The following is a 19,623-nucleotide window of genomic DNA, read 5'->3' on the forward strand; positions in this document are numbered from 1 at the left end:
TTTTATTTACAGCTTCCCTCTTCAGTTCACATTCACTTGTAAAGATACTCAGTTCACATGTGAAACGCTCATGTTTACATGCCATTGCTCGAGTTGTTTGGGTGGAGTCACATTGTGTAAACTTGAATATAATACCCTCTGCTTTTTCAGAAGCCTCATATCCGTGTGGCTCTTTAAACAAGTTGAGTGTTTGGTGTTGGTGTCATGGGAATCATGGCCTGGCCTTGTGCAGTATCACCGGATCTGAGGGGATTGAGGAGAATGTCCAGTCTGCTGTTTTAAAATAAACTGGAGCAGCAGAGAGAATTGATCAGGGATGCTGGTGGGTTAACGACCTGACAGGAAGACCTGAGAAGTATTATATATATATATTACAGACAGTGAATGAGATGAGTTGCATGTGAATAAGTAAGAGAATAATCTCTTGTGGATCCCGTAATGCTGCAGTAATAATGTAATTACTACAGATTGAATCACTGTCTTGCCGCAGTAGTGAAAGAGTCAAAGATCTGTGATTGGCTTCACAGAGGGCGTGTTTCCTCCACATAACGGGCCTGCTGCTGCTGGGACCACACGTCTGGAGCTCTCTCTCTCAGCTCTCTCTCAGTCACATCACAGCCAGAGATGCGCCACGGAGCCCGGTGAACTACACGGTACCCGGTGTACCCCGGTGAACTAGGACACGGTACCGGAGCGTCAGTTCAGACCGGTCGACGTTACGCATGTGTCGTTAGGGAGACTTCACCGGTAAACCGTCCCGAACTCTCCTAAAGTAACACGTCAGTGGTCGTTGATTCCAGAGGATAAGCATGCAGAGCGACCACCCGGAGCCCAGTGAGGCCGAGGAGAAAGCCCTGCTCGCCGCGGAGCCAGGAGCTCCTAAACCCCGCAGACCCACGGGCACCAGCGCGGTCGCGGTCCTCTGGACCTTTGGTAAATGTCTGGGCGCCTTGCTGCCCGTGTACCTGGCCGGTTACTACCGGGTCAGCACCAGCCTGCTGGTGTTCGGGATGATGGTCTACACGGGATGGAAACACGCCCGAGAAGCCAAGGAGACCCGCCTGAGGTCAGCCCTGCAGCTGCTCCACAACGAGGAGGACTACATGTCCATGAAGGTGTCCAAAGGCAAGCGAGGCCTCCCGGCGTGGGTAAGAACCGACAGACTACTGAAGGCCTAATATAACATTTAACATTCAGTATACACAAGCTTTACACTGTCCTCCCTGAAACATGGGACCTAGAATAAGTTATGCACAGCAAGGCAACATGTAGCAGAGACCCTAACACCACAACATCACCAAAGGCTGTTTACAATAAGACACCATCATTATAGCCTTTACACTATGTTTAGCTTCACAGTGTCAGCCCAGTCTTAAGGCTATGTTGGTTAAAACTTATAATTTTAGAAAGGATTCATTGGAAATAATAAGCATAAGCAATAAGATACAGGTTGCCGATAAAGTATGCAATAAATCCTAACTGAAACGTGAATGCATCTAGGTGTGCAGAAGTCCCTTTAGGCTGTATGCAGTACTTGTGTTCCCCCCAATTATTTCTGTCAGGCAAGACAATTGCCACATTTTTCTGTGTGTTGTGTGTTTGTATTTCTCAGACTAAACTTGTTTGAAAGTATCATGATGCAATTCTGGGTGCATTGCAACAACCAAAACTACAACAACACTCAAACCAACTTATCCTTTTAAACTAAAGGTCGCTGGAACGTGCATGAAGTATAATAGCCCTGATCTGCAAGTTATACATGCTGAGATTGTATGTGCCCAAAAGGGAAATGCTCAAACCCGCATGGGCCTGTTTTGACTCAGAACATCGGGCCACACCCAAATAACCTGTAGATACTCATTTTCATTGAGTCATTTCAGTTCAGCTTGTATAATCAGGCAGCATGAATATACTCCTCATTAAAGGGCCATCTGCATAATACTCTCCAGTGTGTATAACAAATAACGTGTTAGGAAGTTCTTGAGTTGTTCAATATTAATTCCCACCCTCATCTTGTTAAAGTGTTGGCACATGTGAAACAAACCAGACAATAGCAAGCTGTGTCATTCAAAGTTATCTTGGCAGTTGCTGCACTTATCTGCCTTCCTTTTTTCTTTTGTTTATATTTATAGAGTCTAAAACCTGGTGCTAAAAGCTCTGGGATAACTATTATTGATGACATTTCCTGAACTGCATAATCTATGACTGAATCATTTCCCCATCCTGTTGTGGATTAAGCAGGCCGTATGCATAATTTAAGTAAATGCACTCAATGTCTTTCTTTCCTTCAGGTCAGCTTTCCAGATGTTGAGAAGGTTGAGTGGCTGAACAAGGTAAAATATCACTGGTTTCCTATTTAGCTTCACATTTTCACTGTTTACTTTACACAAAGACGCTTGTGTTTCCTCCTTTGTTAAGCCAACAGCAAACACACGCCTGGCTGTTCAGCTGTTGTGCTGATTGATACACTGTACAGCATGCTAAGTTAATAGCTGGTAGCACTGCTGCTGTTGCTGCCATATTTCAGAAAAGGCCACACCCCCATTAGTGTAGTCACTCTGTCTGTACTGCAGAAAGCAGGCCCAGTGCCAGGCAACCCTCTCAAAATTTCCACTTCTAGCTCTAGCTCACAGGAAGGAGGAGCTGCCCAGCCCCCCATCTTAATAAAACTGCAGCCATTGTCTCCCCACCCCCTTTGCTTTTCCAGCCCAGACAAACTAATATAGACATACAGTAATAAAAGTATTCAGGCTAAAAGAACCACGAGATCTAAGCGTCAGAGAGCCAGACAAAGTAGTGATTTAAGACTGTTTACTGAAGTGGAGGTCAGCAGATTCCCTCGTTGCTCATGCTGTATCCCTCCCAGGAACAGGCAGCTGATGACTCACTCTCCACTTATGCCAGGCTGTAACCAACTGTTTTTTCACAGTCACACAAGCACACAAACAAGAAGTGCCTCTGCTTTTGGTTCTTTCACCAAAGGAGTATAGACCTAACAACTGAACATGTAAAAGTAGCAACATTAACATTGTGTAAAACATACACACTTGAAGTGCACATGGTATATGTAAATACTCAAAGTAGACTACTGGCAACAGCTGGCTCTACCATTCTTCAGTTATTGTTAAAGGAAGCTGTGCTATTTGGTAGACCGTTTTGTGACAGTGTGGCTTAATGCCAAAGTTTTCTAAAGGAAGTAGTCTCTAATTGCAAGGATGTACAGTGTATATCATGGTATGCGTCTTAACAATAAAAGCAGACTATAACCACTTCCTTGTTGGCCTGCCTAGGTGCTGCAGCAGGTCTGGCCATTTGTTGGCCAATACCTTGAGAAGCTGCTGGTGGAAACCATTGCTCCATCCATCCGATCCTCGAGTGCCCACCTCCAAACTCTCAGCTTTACAAAAGTGGATATGGGAGACAAGGTGATACCATTGATAGCTCAAGTATAATATGACACTGCCATTCACACGATTCACACAAATGATGTTGTTTTTATTGTGCTGAAAATGTGCTTTCTGTTTGCTGCAGGCCATGAAGGTTGTAGGGATCAAGGCACACACTGAGAATGACAAAGGACAAGTCCTGCTCGATCTGTATATTAGGTGAATGTTTATGCATTGTCACTTGGGATTGGGAACACCATCGCCTTGGTAACACGACTTTTAAAAGGCATTACTGTGGATGACATTTTGCTCTTCATTGTATCCTCAGCTATGTTGGCAATGTAGAGATCAATGTTGAGGTGAAGAGATACTTCTGCAAAGCTGGAGTCAAAGGAATACAGGTCAGTTTGCTTTTCAAGGATTGAATTACAGAGTAGCAGATCATAAATACAAAGATGTTTCCTGTCTAAATGGATGCCTGAATTATACAGACAACGTGCCATTCTGTCAGCGTTTATTCATGTTTTTGACAATCATCCGTGGTGCTCCTCTGTCCTCAGCTACATGGGATGATGCGGGTGATTCTGGAGCCACTGATTGGAGATGTGCCCATAGTGGGTGCGGTCACCATGTTTTTCATCCAGCGGCCAGTACGTCCATCTACATTCACCTCTTTTTGTCCTTCTCTTGTGTCCCCTCAACCCCCATTCCGGTGAACATCATGTATCTCGATAGAGTCTCGTGTTCTTTTAATGCTATTGATTTCACATCAATCGTGATTGATTTGCTAAATACAGCACATTCCTCTGTGTTATCGCTTTCCAGAAACTAGACATCAATTGGACTGGAATGACTAATTTGTTGGACGTCCCTGGACTGAAGTGAGTCATGCTGAAATAACCTTTCATTGGTTTACGCATTAGTAATAGCCACAACCTTATAATAAACCCAAACTCACGATATGTTTAATTAATCTGTGGGTTCCATTACACGGTGAATAGTAAATGATAAATTCAATACAGCAGTACATTCCCATTAAAATGCTGTTTCTTTTTCTCAGTGTCATGTCTGACAGCATGATTATGGATGCCATTGCCTCCTTCTTGGTGTTGCCCAACCGCCTGGTTGTCCCTCTGGTTCCAGGCCTGCATGTGGCCCAACTACGCTCTCCTTTGCCCAGGGTAAAGCCTAAATATTGTATCTACAGATATAGGAAGACTATTATATCATTTTCACATCTCAGTCAACACCAGTACATGACATCTTGGTCCCTCTTTTCCTTTCTTAGGGTGTGGTACGCATCCACCTACTGGAGGCACAGAATTTAGTAGCCAAGGACAACTATGTGAAAGGGATGATGGCAGGCTTGTCTGACCCCTATGCCATATTGAGGGTTGGCCCTCAGACCTTCACCTCCAAACACGTTGACAACACAGACTGTCCTAAATGGGAAGAGATTTATGAGGTAAAAAGAATGAAAAGTTTCATGGAAAGCTTCAGATTTGTGTCATCATTGCACAGACTCAATCATGTATATCATTTCACTTTGTTCTGTATTTGAGGGATTAGACTGTTACAGCGCTAGGAATGCTCATTTTCATCCATGGTCGCATGAGGCCGCAGCCAGCTTCCATACAAATCCCTCCGTCAGTCTTCATGTCCTTGTGTGTGTCTGGTACATCAGGTTATAGTCCATGAAGTGCCTGGTCAAGAGTTGGAGGTGGAGGTATATGACAAAGACACAGACCAGGATGATTTCCTGGGCAGGTACATATGCATCTTCATGTCTCTTGTGTGCCTACGTTTAATTTCGCATTGTCACCTTTCATTTGTCATGTTTCCTGGCCAGTTGGAAAAAGTACACTGCCTCTTTTTGAAGCATTTGTCTGTACTTTTAAAGTTACATCATCTGCTTTCTATGCTATACTCCTTTTGTTTTCAGCGATTACATTTTCTTCTTTTTATTTAATACTGTCTTACACTCCTCCTCCATCTAGGACCAAATTGGATTTGGGCATTGTGAAGAAATCCATAGTGGTCAATGATGTAAGTAAAAGCTGTTTTTGTCTTAGTCACAGTCCGAATAAATCATTTTTGAATCTTTGGATTGTTAATGTATGCCTGTGGCTATCTTCCCAGTGGTTCCCTTTGAAAGAAACTCCGTCTGGACGGGTTCATTTCAGACTGGAGTGGTTGACCCTGCTGCCTGGCACTGATCGACTAGAGCAGGTTTGAGACACTCACACTAATGCATTGCTCTGATGCATTAACAAAAATCCCTTATACTCTAGACTCACCTGTTTGCAATTCTCCCTCAGGTCCTAAAGAGGAATGAAAGCGTCACCAGTAAGACTGCCGATCCACCTTCTTCAGCCATCTTGGTTGTATATCTGGACAAGGCTGAGGCACTTCCTGTGAGTCAAATAGCTCAACCCTCTCTGCCCACGCTCGTGCTCAGCACAGAGCTGCATCCTGTGCGTGGTTAAACTGGGGCAGAGCTGTAACTGCCAGCTGCCATGACATTCCACAAAGTTGTTGCCTTGGCCTCTAACTATGTGCTCTCCAATGCAGTGTGGCTGAGTGTGGTTAACTTTATCCCTGGCTGTTAAACACTAATTTCCTACTGTGTCAATTCATACACAAAAGGGAACATTAGTAACATAATCTTTCCAATGAAGCTCAGTCTTTGTGGTTTCTTTTGATGCAGACTTAAACTTCCTGATTATACCATGCTGTATGGTACTTCCTGTCAGTTATTTGTGCTGTTGCTATGGTAACCCTGTACACACTGTTATTCACATCAACCATGTGTTGTCAGGGGGGCAGATAAAGTCTATTTATTGTTCTGCCATTGTTCACATGCCTTACTGTCCAGTCATATTGGTCTGTAACTTTGTATCTTTTAGATGAAGAAAGGAAATAAAGAGCCCAATCCCATGGTGCAGTTGTCTGTGCAGGACATCACTAGAGAGAGCAAGGTATATCTATTGGGAAAACCAATAATAATACTGTAGATTGTGTTTCATTTATTTCTATTTAATATGCAAAATATTGATTCTTTTTTTCAGACTTGTTACACAACCATTAATCCAGAGTGGGAGGAAGCTTTTACCTTCTTCATTCAGGATCCTCGCAAGCAGGACATAGACATCCAGGTAAAGGTCATAAGATTAGCTTCTCTGCACTTAATATTGTGTTTGGTAATCTGATTTTGGTATTTCTTTCATGGTAAATGAACTAGGTGAAGGACGCTGACCGTGTGCAGACATTGGGCAGTCTGACCATCCCTTTGTCCCGCCTGCTGTCCAGTTCTCATCTTTCTCTGGACCAGTGGTTCCAGTTGGACAACTCTGGAACTGCAAGTCGCATCTATATCAACACAGTTCTCAGGGTAATTGGTCACAAGAGCCCTTCACTAATCCTGCACCACATCTGACCAATTATAACCAATAAGTGAAAAATATAAATGATTTTGATCATATGTATAACGATGTCCCAACTGATTAAATCGGACCAGACTCTGAGATTTTAGTCATATATTATTTTAGCAGTCTCTTCTCTTTTCTTTTGTAACATAGGTCCTGTGGTTGGATGAGGAACGTATTCCATCTGATGTGTCATCTAATCTGGAGTCTGGAATGTCCAGACAGCTGCCCCAGCAGACCTCCCCTCATCCTAGCTTTGCCACAGAGGTAATGGAGGACATTGCACTTATGATTTTGATTTAGGATTGTGTTTTCCTAAATTGCACATGCTTATTCTAACGTGTTTGCAATTGTTTTTTCAGGGACTGCTTAGAATTCACCTTTTGGCAGGACAGAACCTCATTCCAAAAGATAACCTAATGGGAGGCATGGTAAAAGGCAAGAGTGACCCCTATGTCAAGATCAACATCGGGGGCGAAACATTCACAAGTCAGGTTATCAAGAGTAATCTCAACCCCACGTGGAATGAGATGTATGAGGTAAATAACACAAGGTTATTTATTGAAAGTAAATAGTTTTGTTGAAAAAAGTGGCGGAAGTTCTCATGCACTTGTAAATTTGTTGGTTTCAGTTCTCTGACATGTTTTCACCCCTTAGGTGATTCTCACCCAGCTGCCTGGCCAAGACCTGCACATGGAGGTGTTTGATAAAGACATGGACATGAAGGACGATTTCATGGGCAGGTACGAGAGCTATAAATATTCATATTATGAAATAAAATTGATGGATTTAGAGATAAATTCTATTCCTGCATATCCTAACATACAGGCTGAAGATCAGTCTGAAGGACATCATCGATTCGAAGTTCACTGATCAGGTGGGACCTTCCTTGCCGGACACATTGCTGCATGTTTAGCTTCAAAGAGTGCGGTCAGAATAAGTGAACATAAAAACCTGCCATATTGTGGTTCTAACTCCCGTTGGTGCGAAGGTCTACAACTCACTTTGAAAAGACCCTTAATTCACTACATATACATCTGTAACATAGTTCCTGTGTTAAAATTATTCAAATTCTTCTCTCAGTGGTACACTCTCAGTGATGTGAAGTCTGGTCGAGTTCACCTGATACTGGAATGGGTAAAGACAGCCTCAGAGTCAGACAGATTGGACCAGGTTGGTATTCCCAGATTAGACATGGATTGATGGGCCGCTGCTGGTAAACTGGATCAATACTCACTGGTTCTTTCTGTGTTTTCAGGTTCTTCAGTTCTATTCCAGGCAGTCCTACCAAAACAAGGCGGTTCCCTCAGCAGGCCTACTGTTTATCTTCATAGAGCAAGCAGATGGCATACCAGTGAGTCTTTTTCTACTGATGTTAAGGGTGATGTCAGGATATGCTGTTATTGTTTATATTACATATGTTTCTAATGTAATTGCCTGTTTGTCTCTCTACAGGTGAAGAAGAGTGGTAAGGAGCCAAAAGTAGGAGCAGAGGTTACTCTTGGAGAAATGTCCCGTAAAACAACAGTAAGACATCAAACTTCATTTTGCTTGGAATTTATGTTAGTAAGTTTTAAGGTACTTTCTAAGCACTGATTGTAAGTGACATGAGATCTGTAATATTAATGACTCTTGTGTCTCTATAGGTGTGTGATCGTACCACATCACCTCAGTGGAATGACGCATTCTGCTTTATGGTTCGAGACCCCAGAGAAGATATTCTTGTTGTTAAGGTACGCTCGCTACAGTGCAAAATCAAAGTGGAACAGAAAGATGGTTGTCATAATAATGTAATTATAAATACTACGTATGCTAACACCCTGCATTGTGTTTCCCCAGCTCTCCCATAGCTGGACCTTGCCCATTGGTTCCCTGGTGGTTCCTATCAGAGAGCTGCTCTCTGAACCAGAGCTGGTCCTGGACCAGTGGTTCCATTTGGATGGAGCCTCACCTGAGAGTCAGGTTCTTCTGAGGGCTGAACTCAAGGTGGTTGCCCTGTCATTTTCTCTATTTGTATTATTTTAAATATTGTGTAAATATCCATTAAGTTTCTTTATCTCTATCTCTTTATCACTTTCACAATACGTCCCTTTCCCTTACTCTAATGTGTCTGTTATTTTCTCTGTTTCCTTCTCTGCCCATATATCTTACTCTCTGTGTGTAACTGTTATTTCTCTTGGAGTCTTTATCTTTGTCTGTATTTATATTTTCCATATTTTCTTTTTACTCAGTGTAACTATCTGGAATATGTTTTTGCTGTTTCTTTCTTATTTATATGTCTATTTCTTTGTCATGAGGCTTTTGTGGCAGTTTGTTAGTTTTGTACTTCTACTGATAAAAACAATCATAATGGATACAGAGCTGGTTTACAAACTGAATCGATAATAATTTTCACTCAACTGCAGATGCTGATTCCAAGCAAATGTCCAGGTGCCACTGATAAGGCTATTGTCACTTCATCATCAGACCATTCGCCTGCTCCGAGAAAACAGGAAATAGACACAGTGCTAAAGTGAGATAGTTAATTTAAAAACCCTGTCCATACTTGCCATTGGCCCTTTTCTCACTTACATTTTTTAATTGCTACTCTTTTGGTTTTAGGTCAAGTTCAGTAGATGCTCCCCCTGTTGAGACTATTGCCTCCTCAGTGACCTTACATGAAGATGTTGACGTAAAGGAAATGGCAGCTGAAGTGATGGAAGAGAAGGTGGAAGAACTACCAAGCCCTGCCATACCACAACCTCCTCATACTTCACCAGACATCAGCTTTGCCAGTGAGGTACCATCACAAAATCCTGATCTACAGGAGCAGATTCATGCAACACGGCATGACACAATCACAATTAATAAATAAATAAAAAAAGCAATATAAAGGTTAATGATCCCTTCCTGTAGGGGATGCTGAGAATCATCCTGTTGGAGGCCCAAAGTCTGGTTGCCAAAGATAACATGATGGGTGGTATGGTGAAGGGCAAGAGTGACCCCTATGCCAAGATCAATGCTGGAGGAGTTGCGTTTACAAGTAATGTGATCAAGGAGAATCTCAACCCAGTCTGGAATGAGATGTATGAGGTGTGTATGAATTCACGGTCTGATCTGCTCTGAGCATGATTTCAAATAAGATTGCAATGATGAAACTTTGAGTCAGCCACCTCATTTTTTAATAATTTAACTGTCTTAACGCTTGTGTTCTTGCAGGTGGTGCTGAGTCCTCAGTCAGGACAAGAAGTGCAAGTAGAGCTGTATGACAAAGACATGGACAGAGATGACTTCCTGGGCAGGTAAGGGCTAATGTTGAGGTTTCTACGCTTTATTGCCTCAGCATGGTATTCAGTGGGTCAACATGTACATGCTCAAACTGTAGTTATTTTACCATAAACATAAATTACATGTATATTTCTGTCTGGTTTGAGTTATGGAATAATCAACATTTGGTGTGTATCAAGTCATCCTAGTTTTATTTCTTCCGTGTTTACTACTATTTCTTATGTAAAAAAAACATTTCACAGCATTAGAAAATATTCATAATTCAGATTTTATGTTTTAGGGCTTTTGAAGGGTTTGGTTTCATGTTCACATTTTTTTGTGTAAAATATGTAAAAATGTTTTCATCCTGGGCAGATACAAAATCAATGTGGCAGACGTCATCCGTTCCCAGTTCACAGACCAGGTCAGCACTGCTAGCCTTACTGTATCTTAGTCATTGCCGCGGTGTTATCATAGGCTTTAATTCAGTAAGTGTCCCTCTCTGTTTCAGTGGTACACCCTAAATGACGTGAAGTCTGGACGTGTTCGCCTGATACTGGAGTGGGTACCAGCAGTGTCGCATAATGACACCCTGGAACAAGTTAGTGCAATTATTATTATTTGTTTATGTTTTCTGCCCTTATTTATGCATATATCTATAATCTGTATCAATTGAATACCTTTTCTTCCCACATCAGTTCTATTCCATAATAATACCCTGTTTTATCAGTTTTGAGTCATTTTAATGTATTTTTCATGTGTTTTTCTGCTGCAGGTGATGCATTTGCAGTCTCTCCAGTCTTTCCAGAACAAGGCTGTTCCATCTGCAGCCCTGCTCTTTGTCTATGTTGACAGAGCACACTCATTGCCTGTGAGTCCTTTGTAATTTAGTACTGAAGAACACTATAATAAGTGTGCTGTCTCAGAGTTATAGATAGACAACAGTTTGGAAAGCACATATTGATATGAGATGCTCTATTGGCATAAAAAACAGAAAACTCCTTCTACTCTTTAAGATCATGTTTTTGTAAGTGTTCACTGTATTATAATAAATGAAGATTGTGAGAAATGGTTGTTGCTTGCTGAGCAGCAGTCACTGTTGTTGGACTTTGTAATGCAATTAATCAGGAATGTTTAATTTCTTTAAAAGAAAGGGAAGTTGGATCTCGACTGGTTGTTGCCGTAATTACAGTGAGAGAATACAAACTACTCACATAATGTTATGTTTCTTTCTGTGTTCAGCTTAAGAAAAGTGGAAAGGAGCCGAAGGCTGGGGCCGAGCTTGTTTTTGGTAAAACAACCTACAAAACCAAGGTATGAGACTGATGATAAAGACATTATTATTCATTAACAAAACACAAGCTTTTGATATTCCAGCAATGACTGGAACAAATTAATATTTCTGTTAATCATTAAGTCGATAAAATGTCATTATGAAGTCCCCATCATAATTTCCCAGAAACCAAACCAGTTTGTTGGCAAATAGTTAAAAATTGTTCAGGATACATGACTGAACAAATGTTTAAAGTTTGAAAAATGTAAACTTGTCGCCCCCCACTGGTGGTAAAGAAATAGAGATTAGACTTGACAGTAATACCTGCCAATACCTTTATTAGGCTGTTCAAAATACCAGTGCAAAGAGAAGAAGGAGAGAAGAAAAAACTTAATCAGATTACAATGACCATATAGACATTGTTATTCCATGTCCAGTTTAAAGAACAACCCCTCGCCCAATTTACCCCTCCTCTTTTTCTATCTGAAGGTATGTGATCGCTCCAGATCACCTCAGTGGGATGAGGCGTTCTACTTCCTGGTACACAACCCCAGAGAGGAGATGCTCATAATAAAAGTGAGTGTACTGTACGATAGAGCTATAGACTGCTGCGAGTGTCATGAACATCTCCTGCTCTGACTGGCATTATTCATGTGTTCTTATCTCTGTAGTTGTCAAGCGCATGGGACCAGCCAATGGGATCTGTTGTAGTCCCTGTGAGAGAGCTGCTCTCTGAACCACAGCTGGTCCTGGACCAGTGGATGCCTCTGGATGGAGCCTTACCTGAAAGTGAGATCTTACTGAGGGCTGAACTCAAGGTAAGAGAGGACACACACACAGGGCATTGTTGCCGTTGTTATTGATACAAAGTAGAGCAAACAGCAAATGTGTTGTTGACAGATCCTGAGCTCGAGAATGACTGAGGCTCCACAGCCTTCTGCGACTGGCTCAAAGAAAGAAGAGACGGTTACTTCCAGAGCCAGTGAGGACAAAAAAAGCTCAGAGCTGACAAAAGATGAGTGAGTGTTGTGAGCCTGGTTTATTAATACACACAAAACTCTCCAGACTTTAACTTGGTCTTATTAAAAATTCACCAACTCCTCATTTGGTGTATTTTAAATATAAAGGAGAATAAGCAATAAATACAAGTTTTAAACATAGATTAGCAGTAATAAACATGAAATAAATTGTAGTGCCTAGCTGTCGGTAGGATGCACAAGCAAATATGCTCCTATAAAAGCTATTATTCTCCATTGTTACTTCCAGTCAGGAGTCTGGCTGTGGTGTTTTGTAACAGCAAAGTGTATTTTCAGATCGATTGCAGTGTCCAGCCAGTTTAAACGCTCTGAAGCAGCAGATGCTGTGGCCTCCGCAGAAGATGCTACTCCCGCTGAACCGGCTGCCATTCAGACTGCACTTGATCCATTCCGTGCTCCTGCAGTGAGTCATAGCGCATTATGGTCAGTTGTCATCATGTTTAATTTGTCTGTTTACACCTTCATAACCTCTTATTTAATTTTCCTCAGCTGGTGGAGGAGCCAACAGATCCAGAAGAACATCCCACACAGTCAGACACAGCAGTTAAAGACTTTGAACAGCAGCAAATACAAACAGCGGGGTAAGCTCCACGTCACAGCAAATAAAAACATTTTTATTTTTATTTATTATAGCATCAAAGATTCATGAATTGGAATATTATATTTATGATGAACCTAATGAGAAACATGTTTCCATTTCTGCACTGTGTCTGTGTAGTACTGGTTTAGGAAACCTTGTTCAAGCCACAGTGACTAGTCTTCCCACTGACACCCTGGGGCCAGCAGAGGTCCCAGAAACCCCTGAAGCTGGGGAAGTTCTTCCACCACACACAACCCCCAGCCAGGACTTTGGTGAAGAGGTGGGTTTATGCCTTGATTAGCAGAGTGGAAGTTAAAAAAAATAGATGCTACCAACTGATCAGTGGTCATTTGTTCCTCGTCACTGCCCCTCTTTGATTTTTTGTATAATTGCATTATTTGAATCAATAAGAAAACACTTCCTTTAGCAGTGCACAATAAGATGCAGGACCCCCCCCCCCTTCCCCTCTGCCAACGTGAACACTAATTTGATGTTACGTTTTTTATCGATCAAGAAAAAACAACATAATATTTTAAAATGTCCGGACCAGGTTTCCATCAGAACTACGTGTCTCACAATTGATCATACTGACAGTAATATCCTGCTAGTTATTCATTTTGTCCCCAATCATCGAGATAACTCATGCTGCTGGGTCTCAGCCTCATCATTTGGGTTTTCTGAATAATCCCAGCCTCTTTCCAAACACTTTAAATGTGCCACTTCCTCTTAACTTTAAATATCACTTTATGTTCTGCTAGGGATAATTGAGTTTCCTCTGCTGATTTGGTGGATCTGGTGCGTGTTTTACTGAACTTCTGCATAGGTACTTGTGTCACGCCAGCTTTAATAAAAAAAGAGGAATTTCCAAAGAGGCACAAAATGAAATGTGGCAACTGTTGTAACGTAAATACAATGTACAGAAGTCTGGTGTGAGGGAGGGGCCTTGACTGCTTAAAAACAAGGTCTCATAAAACAAATTTAGATTAGATTTTTTTTTTAATATTTTCTATCTTATAAGTTCCCATTGACTTGACTTACTACAGTGGCATTATATGCTCCTAAAGGCAGTATAGTGACATATTTTAGTAGTACTAATATGGGTTTGTTCAAAGAATCAAAGATTGAAAGTCTTATTCTAAAAAATATTCTGAACTAATGACAAAGGGGAAAAAAGCCTGTTTTCCAGTCATACTTCTAGATGTTGTGTGGAGGGCACACATGCCTTATCATCTGGATTGTTCTTTAATATGTATATAGTAGCTTCACATTACCAAGCTACTATGTTGTGTGTTCAGTGACTCGCTCTATATTTTGTAACATTTACAGTCTTCATCCTGCAGGGGCTGCTGAGGATTCACCTGCTGGAGGCCCAGAATCTGGTTGCCAAAGATAACCTGATGGGGGGCATGGTGAAGGGCAAGAGCGACCCCTACGTCAAGATCAACATAGGGGGAGTTACATTTAAAAGTCATGTCATCAAGGAGAATCTGAACCCAACATGGAAGGAAATGTATGAGGTATGAAGTATTCTCAGTTTAAGCATTGCATATTGCCTGGATTTCACAGCGTGTACAGTATTTTTGGACAAAAATGGGTTTCGTTTGTTTTTAACAGCTGGTTTTGAGAGGGCACAGCGTCCAGGAGATCAAGTTTGAAGCCTTTGATAAGGATTTAGATTCTGATGACTTCCTTGGAAGGTATGTGTCTTAATGTTGGTTAATCAGTCACTTATATTAGTACTTAAGATAAGAAGAGTAGAATACTGAGTGCACTGATCTGCATGGTGAGATACACAGACTTTACATAATGTTCTACTGAAATGCAATAGCAATTCACAGTGTGGTCCAGCAGCTGTCAATCATCAACATAGACTGAATATTTCATGTGGGTGGATTTATGAAATATTTACAGGAAGGGCATTTACAAATACCTGGAAATTATCTTTATTAATCTTGGGGGTTTATTTATTTTCTACACTTTTCATTTAGTCTTATTAATATACACCATAACGTCAACATTAGGAGTTTTTGTTCCTGAAAGTAAGACATCTCGTTGTTAATCATTTGCCTGTTTTCATGTTCACAGATTCAGTATTAAGCTAAATGAGATCATCAGATCCCAGTACATAGATCAGGTTAGTCAACAACTCCTAATCCGAAGCCCTGCCACGTGATATCTTAACTTTGCTCTGTGTCATTTCCTTATATGAAGGGCGTTGCCCTGCTTGTTTAAATGACTTTGTCTCTGTTGTAGTGGTACACTCTGAATGACGTGAAGTCCGGTCGGGTCCACCTGATACTGGAATGGGTTCCTACAGTGTCACATTCAGTCTCACTTGACCAGGTCGGTGTTTACTTGTGTTTACAGCCCTATCACCCACTGTTCAATCTAACAATCTTTAAACAAGCAGCCTCCTAGATAATGCTGTCTAGTCACATTCCAACACACAGGACGCACTATTCACACTGCAAAATAATGATGTACTTCCTACCTGACTTTGCTCCATGTCACAGGTGCTGCAGCTTCAATCTCTGCAGTCTTACCAAAACAAAGCTGTCCCCTCTGCTGCTCTACTTTTCGTCCATTTGGAGAGAGCAAATTCATTATCTGTAAGTCACTTGCAGTTTATTCACATAATATGCAGTAAATATGTATGTTATGTGATAAAACTTGAATGCCTCTCTCTCCCTTGATAGTTGAAGAAGAGTGGAAAAGAACCTAAAGCAGGAGCTGAACTTGTTTTGGGTGAAACAACCTACAAAACCAAAGTGAGACTTTTGATGCTTAGTGCTCTATTGTCACTCTGATAGATACAATATTTTTCTAACAACTGTATCATATATTTTCATCATCTTTTAAGCTGTGTGAGCGGAGCACCAATCCTGAGTGGAATGAGTTTTTCTACTTCCTGGTCCACGACCCTAAACGTCAGATGCTTGTAGTAAAGGCAAGACATTTATTTACATTTATTCTGCATCTCACATTTCACAGCAGTCATGTTACAGTGATTTATTCAGTCCCTTTCTTTCTTGCAATACAGTTGTCCAGTGGTTGGGACCAGCCAATGGGATCGCTGGTGATTCCTGTGAAGGAGCTGCTTGCAGAGCCACAACTGGTCTTGGACCAGTGGTTCCATCTAGATGGAGCCGCACCTGAGAGTCAGATCCTGCTGAGGGCTGAACTCAAGGTGAAAAAACACATCTGCCCACACACACACACACACACACACACACACACACACACACACACACACACACACACACACACACACGTATAGTAATCCATAACAACAAATCAACAATGACACTTGTTCTTCCTGTTCGATAGGTTCTACAATCAAAAATGGTGGATCTGATCAGTGCAGGGACTCTGCCGTGTGCTGCCTATGGCTGTGGATATGGGCAGGTGAAGCTGTCTCTTTCTTATGCCTCACAGGAGAGGCATCTCATCGTCATCGTCCATGCCTGCAGGTGTGCTTCCTCAAATAGTGTGTTTTAGTCTGATGTGTTTTCACCAATGATAAACCGTTGATATTTTAGTTATCTGAGGCTTTGTTTAGGCCTTTTTTTTTTCAATTCAGGCTTTATATAAAGTTGTTTCCCAGATATTCATTTATGTTTAAAGTAACATTGGAAAGGGTCTGTGAAACCTAGCCCTTAAGAAAAACCTACCGCTTAACAAACCGTGGAAGACATTGTTCACAACTGCTCTAGTTAGCAAAGAGGCACTATATTGCTCTAATATACTGGGACTTTTAAATATTCTTAGGATTGAACACAGTTATTTAAAATATGCTTTCTCTTTCTGTGTACAGAGGTCTGCTGTCTCAAAGTAAGGATGGAGTAGACAGCTATGTCTCCCTCCTGCTGCTGCCAGACAAAAGCAAGGCCACCAAGAGGAAGACAGCAGTGAAGAAAAAAGACCTCAACCCAGAATACAATGAGAGGTAATTATATAATTATTATTTCTTATCTCTTAATATCTTTGTTGGTGTCAGTGTTCACATTTAATATTTTTTGTCGATTTGTTTAAGGTTTGAGTATGATCTGTCTGTGGATGAGATGAGGTTCAAACGCCTCATTGTGTCAGTGAAGAATAACTCGGCCTCATTCAGGAGCCGCGACGTCATTGGACAGGTCAGTCTGAGACCTCTAAAGGCTACCAAGTGACCATCATGGTATCCAAAGAATGTCATACTGAATGTGACTCCCCCACAACACACATTGAGATAATTTAGTTAAATCCATATTTGTACAGATGTGGACAAGCTGTGCACTAATGCTAACCTGCCTAGTGCTTTGTAACTGTTTTGAAGTGTATTCCTAGCTTTTAAATTCTTTCACTCTAAAGTGCACCGAAGACACATAGAAATACTGCAAATACATAAGATGTATATACAGCTTGATGTTGACATTCTGTCATGATGTCATTCCTATTCTTTAGGTGCAGATCGAGTTGGCCCAGGTTGACCTGATTTCTGGTGTCACAGAATGGTGAGCAGATAGACTGTGTTTAAGTTTGTTAAAGGGATTCTCAGATTGAAAGGTGGCTGCAAAAAGTTCATAGTTTCAGCACATGAACTACTCCGAAAGCATAAACCCCTTGTCTGCTGGCCCTATCCATTTATATGCTCAGTTGAACAATGTTTCGCCAAAGTGGCTAAGTACACCGCCTCCTGTAGAGTTTTAAGGAGGAGAAAGCCGTGTATTTAGGTTAGGTGAAGAAACTGTAACATATTGAGTGTACAGTACGTATAGATAGCACAGAAGTTGGTTTTCATGCAGGAGAAATTTCATAGTAAGTTCCTTTTGAGTATGTTTTAACTGTGCACCCGTTTTCTTCTTTTTCATTGTTAAATGATGACCATTAACTTAAATGATTGCTGATAATTTATTTCCCGGTCAATTTTAATTTGTCTTTGTCCCTCTATTTATTCCAGGTTCACCCTGAAAGATGAAGCTGAATAGTTGTTCTGCTCACTAGTGTCAAAGTACAATGATGATGTCACCATTCAACCTGGCATTGTGCCACTGCTGCAGCTCACACTGATGCCTTCTCCTTCCCACCTCTGTATTCAGTAACACCGTGGCAGCCTTACCGGCATTCACCCGGCTCTCCATGTATTACCATATAGCATAGAATGGGACTGCACTGTATATTCACATACATCAATACTCTCACCAAAGATAAGTAGGCTGATGTAGCTGATTTGACAAGGACAAAGTGAAGGTTTATGTTGACTGAAGGTTACTTTACTATACGTAGAGATAATAGTTTTAAGATTGAGTGGAGCAAGGGAAAGATGAACATATCCAAAAAGAATGAAGTCATATTTTGTTGTTTTGTTTGCTTTTCTTAGTGCAAGAATGTTTTAAATATGACAGTATCTTGTCTGAAGTGCAGTTTTTTTAGGCTATAGTTATTTTGCTCATGAATGTTAATGCCATTTCAGTATTGTGGTTCTGTTTTATGACAGGCTCACATTGAAGTTATTCTATATTTTACAGCACCTTGTTATGTTTGTGTTTGAAATTGCTTCTGAAAGTAATTTTTATAAGATGTTTTTTTGTTTTTTTTACAAGACATGTATTAGTTACACCTATGTCACAATTATATCATATGTTTGATTTTGTGTATATTTGCAAAATTTTTGTTGTTTGTTTGTTGAAAGATGGAATGATAAAAATAAACAGATTTTGCACATCTCACGTTTTATGAAACAGTTTCTTGGGCATTAGACTTAAATTGTTTTATCCATGTTTTTTGTTTTTTTTAAACCATTATATTACCAAGTATTTTACTGTTTGTACTTTAAGCCCTTCTTTCTTTAGTTGTTTGATAGAGCAAATTAATCTGCTGTAATAGTGGATGACTTACATTTCTAAATAACAGATGTACTGTGGGAATACGGTAGGTGAAAATATTTTGCTACTGATAACTGAATATAGAATATTAATTTAAATGGAAAATGAAATGGAGAAACTTCAAATGTAGGATATTGCCATTAAGAAAAAATGTCTATGAGGCTATATAACTACAATTTCTATAAAAGTGTATTAATGTATGTTTTTTAGTTTTACTGTCAGTTGTGTTTAATGTTAAGATAGGTGCATTTATTTGTCACACACTTTTAGATATGCAACCTCAATGGATGACATCTAATTCAGACCAACTAAGAAAACATCTTCTCTATGATGAAGCTCTGAGGTAGAATATTTCTTCTCATTACTAGCTGTGTTGTGTTAAATGTTGAATAATGAACACTTGATGTTTTTAAAGACCTCTATAGATTTAGGAAATTATCTGTCACTGACAGGCACATACAGACGTCATTCAGTGTGATTTACACTTCCTGAGAATATAATTGTTAATGATGTCCATCATAATATAGTATTAGAAAACTTGTTTTGTCATTCCAAATTTGATAGGATATTAAAAAGAGACAAACAGGAAATCTCTTTATTTTAGAGGCTGAAAACAGCATTTGTGCCATTTATTTGTTGGCATTTTTGAGAAATTTCCTTAATGATAAATATATTATCAAAATATATTTTTTCTTTAATGAACTAATCAGTTAGTTGACTGATTGTTGCAGTTCTAAAAAAAGTCATAGAATGTCATAGTATAGTATGTAAATGAAAATCCCCCAAAAGTGTAATTAGGTCAAAGAGTGTTT

The 19,623-nt window shown here is 40.4% G+C and overlaps 1 protein-coding gene across 1 annotated transcript; it reads left to right on the forward strand.

Moving 5' to 3' along the window:
- Positions 1-701: 701 nt before the first annotated feature.
- Positions 702-18,649, forward strand: esyt1b (extended synaptotagmin-like protein 1b). Its single transcript, XM_054617289.1, has 52 exons — positions 702-1,148; positions 2,292-2,333; positions 3,291-3,425; positions 3,532-3,605; positions 3,715-3,787; positions 3,947-4,036; positions 4,212-4,267; positions 4,447-4,567; positions 4,675-4,851; positions 5,071-5,153; positions 5,384-5,432; positions 5,526-5,615; positions 5,705-5,800; positions 6,293-6,364; positions 6,455-6,541; positions 6,628-6,777; positions 6,965-7,078; positions 7,174-7,350; positions 7,469-7,554; positions 7,640-7,688; positions 7,895-7,984; positions 8,070-8,165; positions 8,267-8,338; positions 8,458-8,544; positions 8,651-8,797; positions 9,217-9,323; positions 9,413-9,590; positions 9,707-9,883; positions 10,010-10,092; positions 10,433-10,481; positions 10,569-10,658; positions 10,833-10,928; positions 11,300-11,371; positions 11,820-11,906; positions 12,002-12,148; positions 12,231-12,349; positions 12,644-12,770; positions 12,857-12,948; positions 13,086-13,227; positions 14,288-14,464; positions 14,562-14,644; positions 15,033-15,081; positions 15,201-15,290; positions 15,461-15,556; positions 15,644-15,715; positions 15,808-15,894; positions 15,988-16,134; positions 16,275-16,417; positions 16,762-16,893; positions 16,981-17,083; positions 17,391-17,440; positions 17,887-18,649. The coding sequence occupies exons 1-52, from the start codon at positions 810-812 to the stop codon at positions 17,912-17,914; spliced, it is 5,475 nt and encodes a 1,824-aa protein (XP_054473264.1). The 5' UTR covers positions 702-809; the 3' UTR covers positions 17,915-18,649.
- Positions 18,650-19,623: the final 974 nt, after the last annotated feature.

This window comes from Anoplopoma fimbria, chromosome 17 (assembly GCF_027596085.1).
Source record: "Anoplopoma fimbria isolate UVic2021 breed Golden Eagle Sablefish chromosome 17, Afim_UVic_2022, whole genome shotgun sequence".
Taxonomy (NCBI): domain Eukaryota; kingdom Metazoa; phylum Chordata; class Actinopteri; order Perciformes; family Anoplopomatidae; genus Anoplopoma; species Anoplopoma fimbria.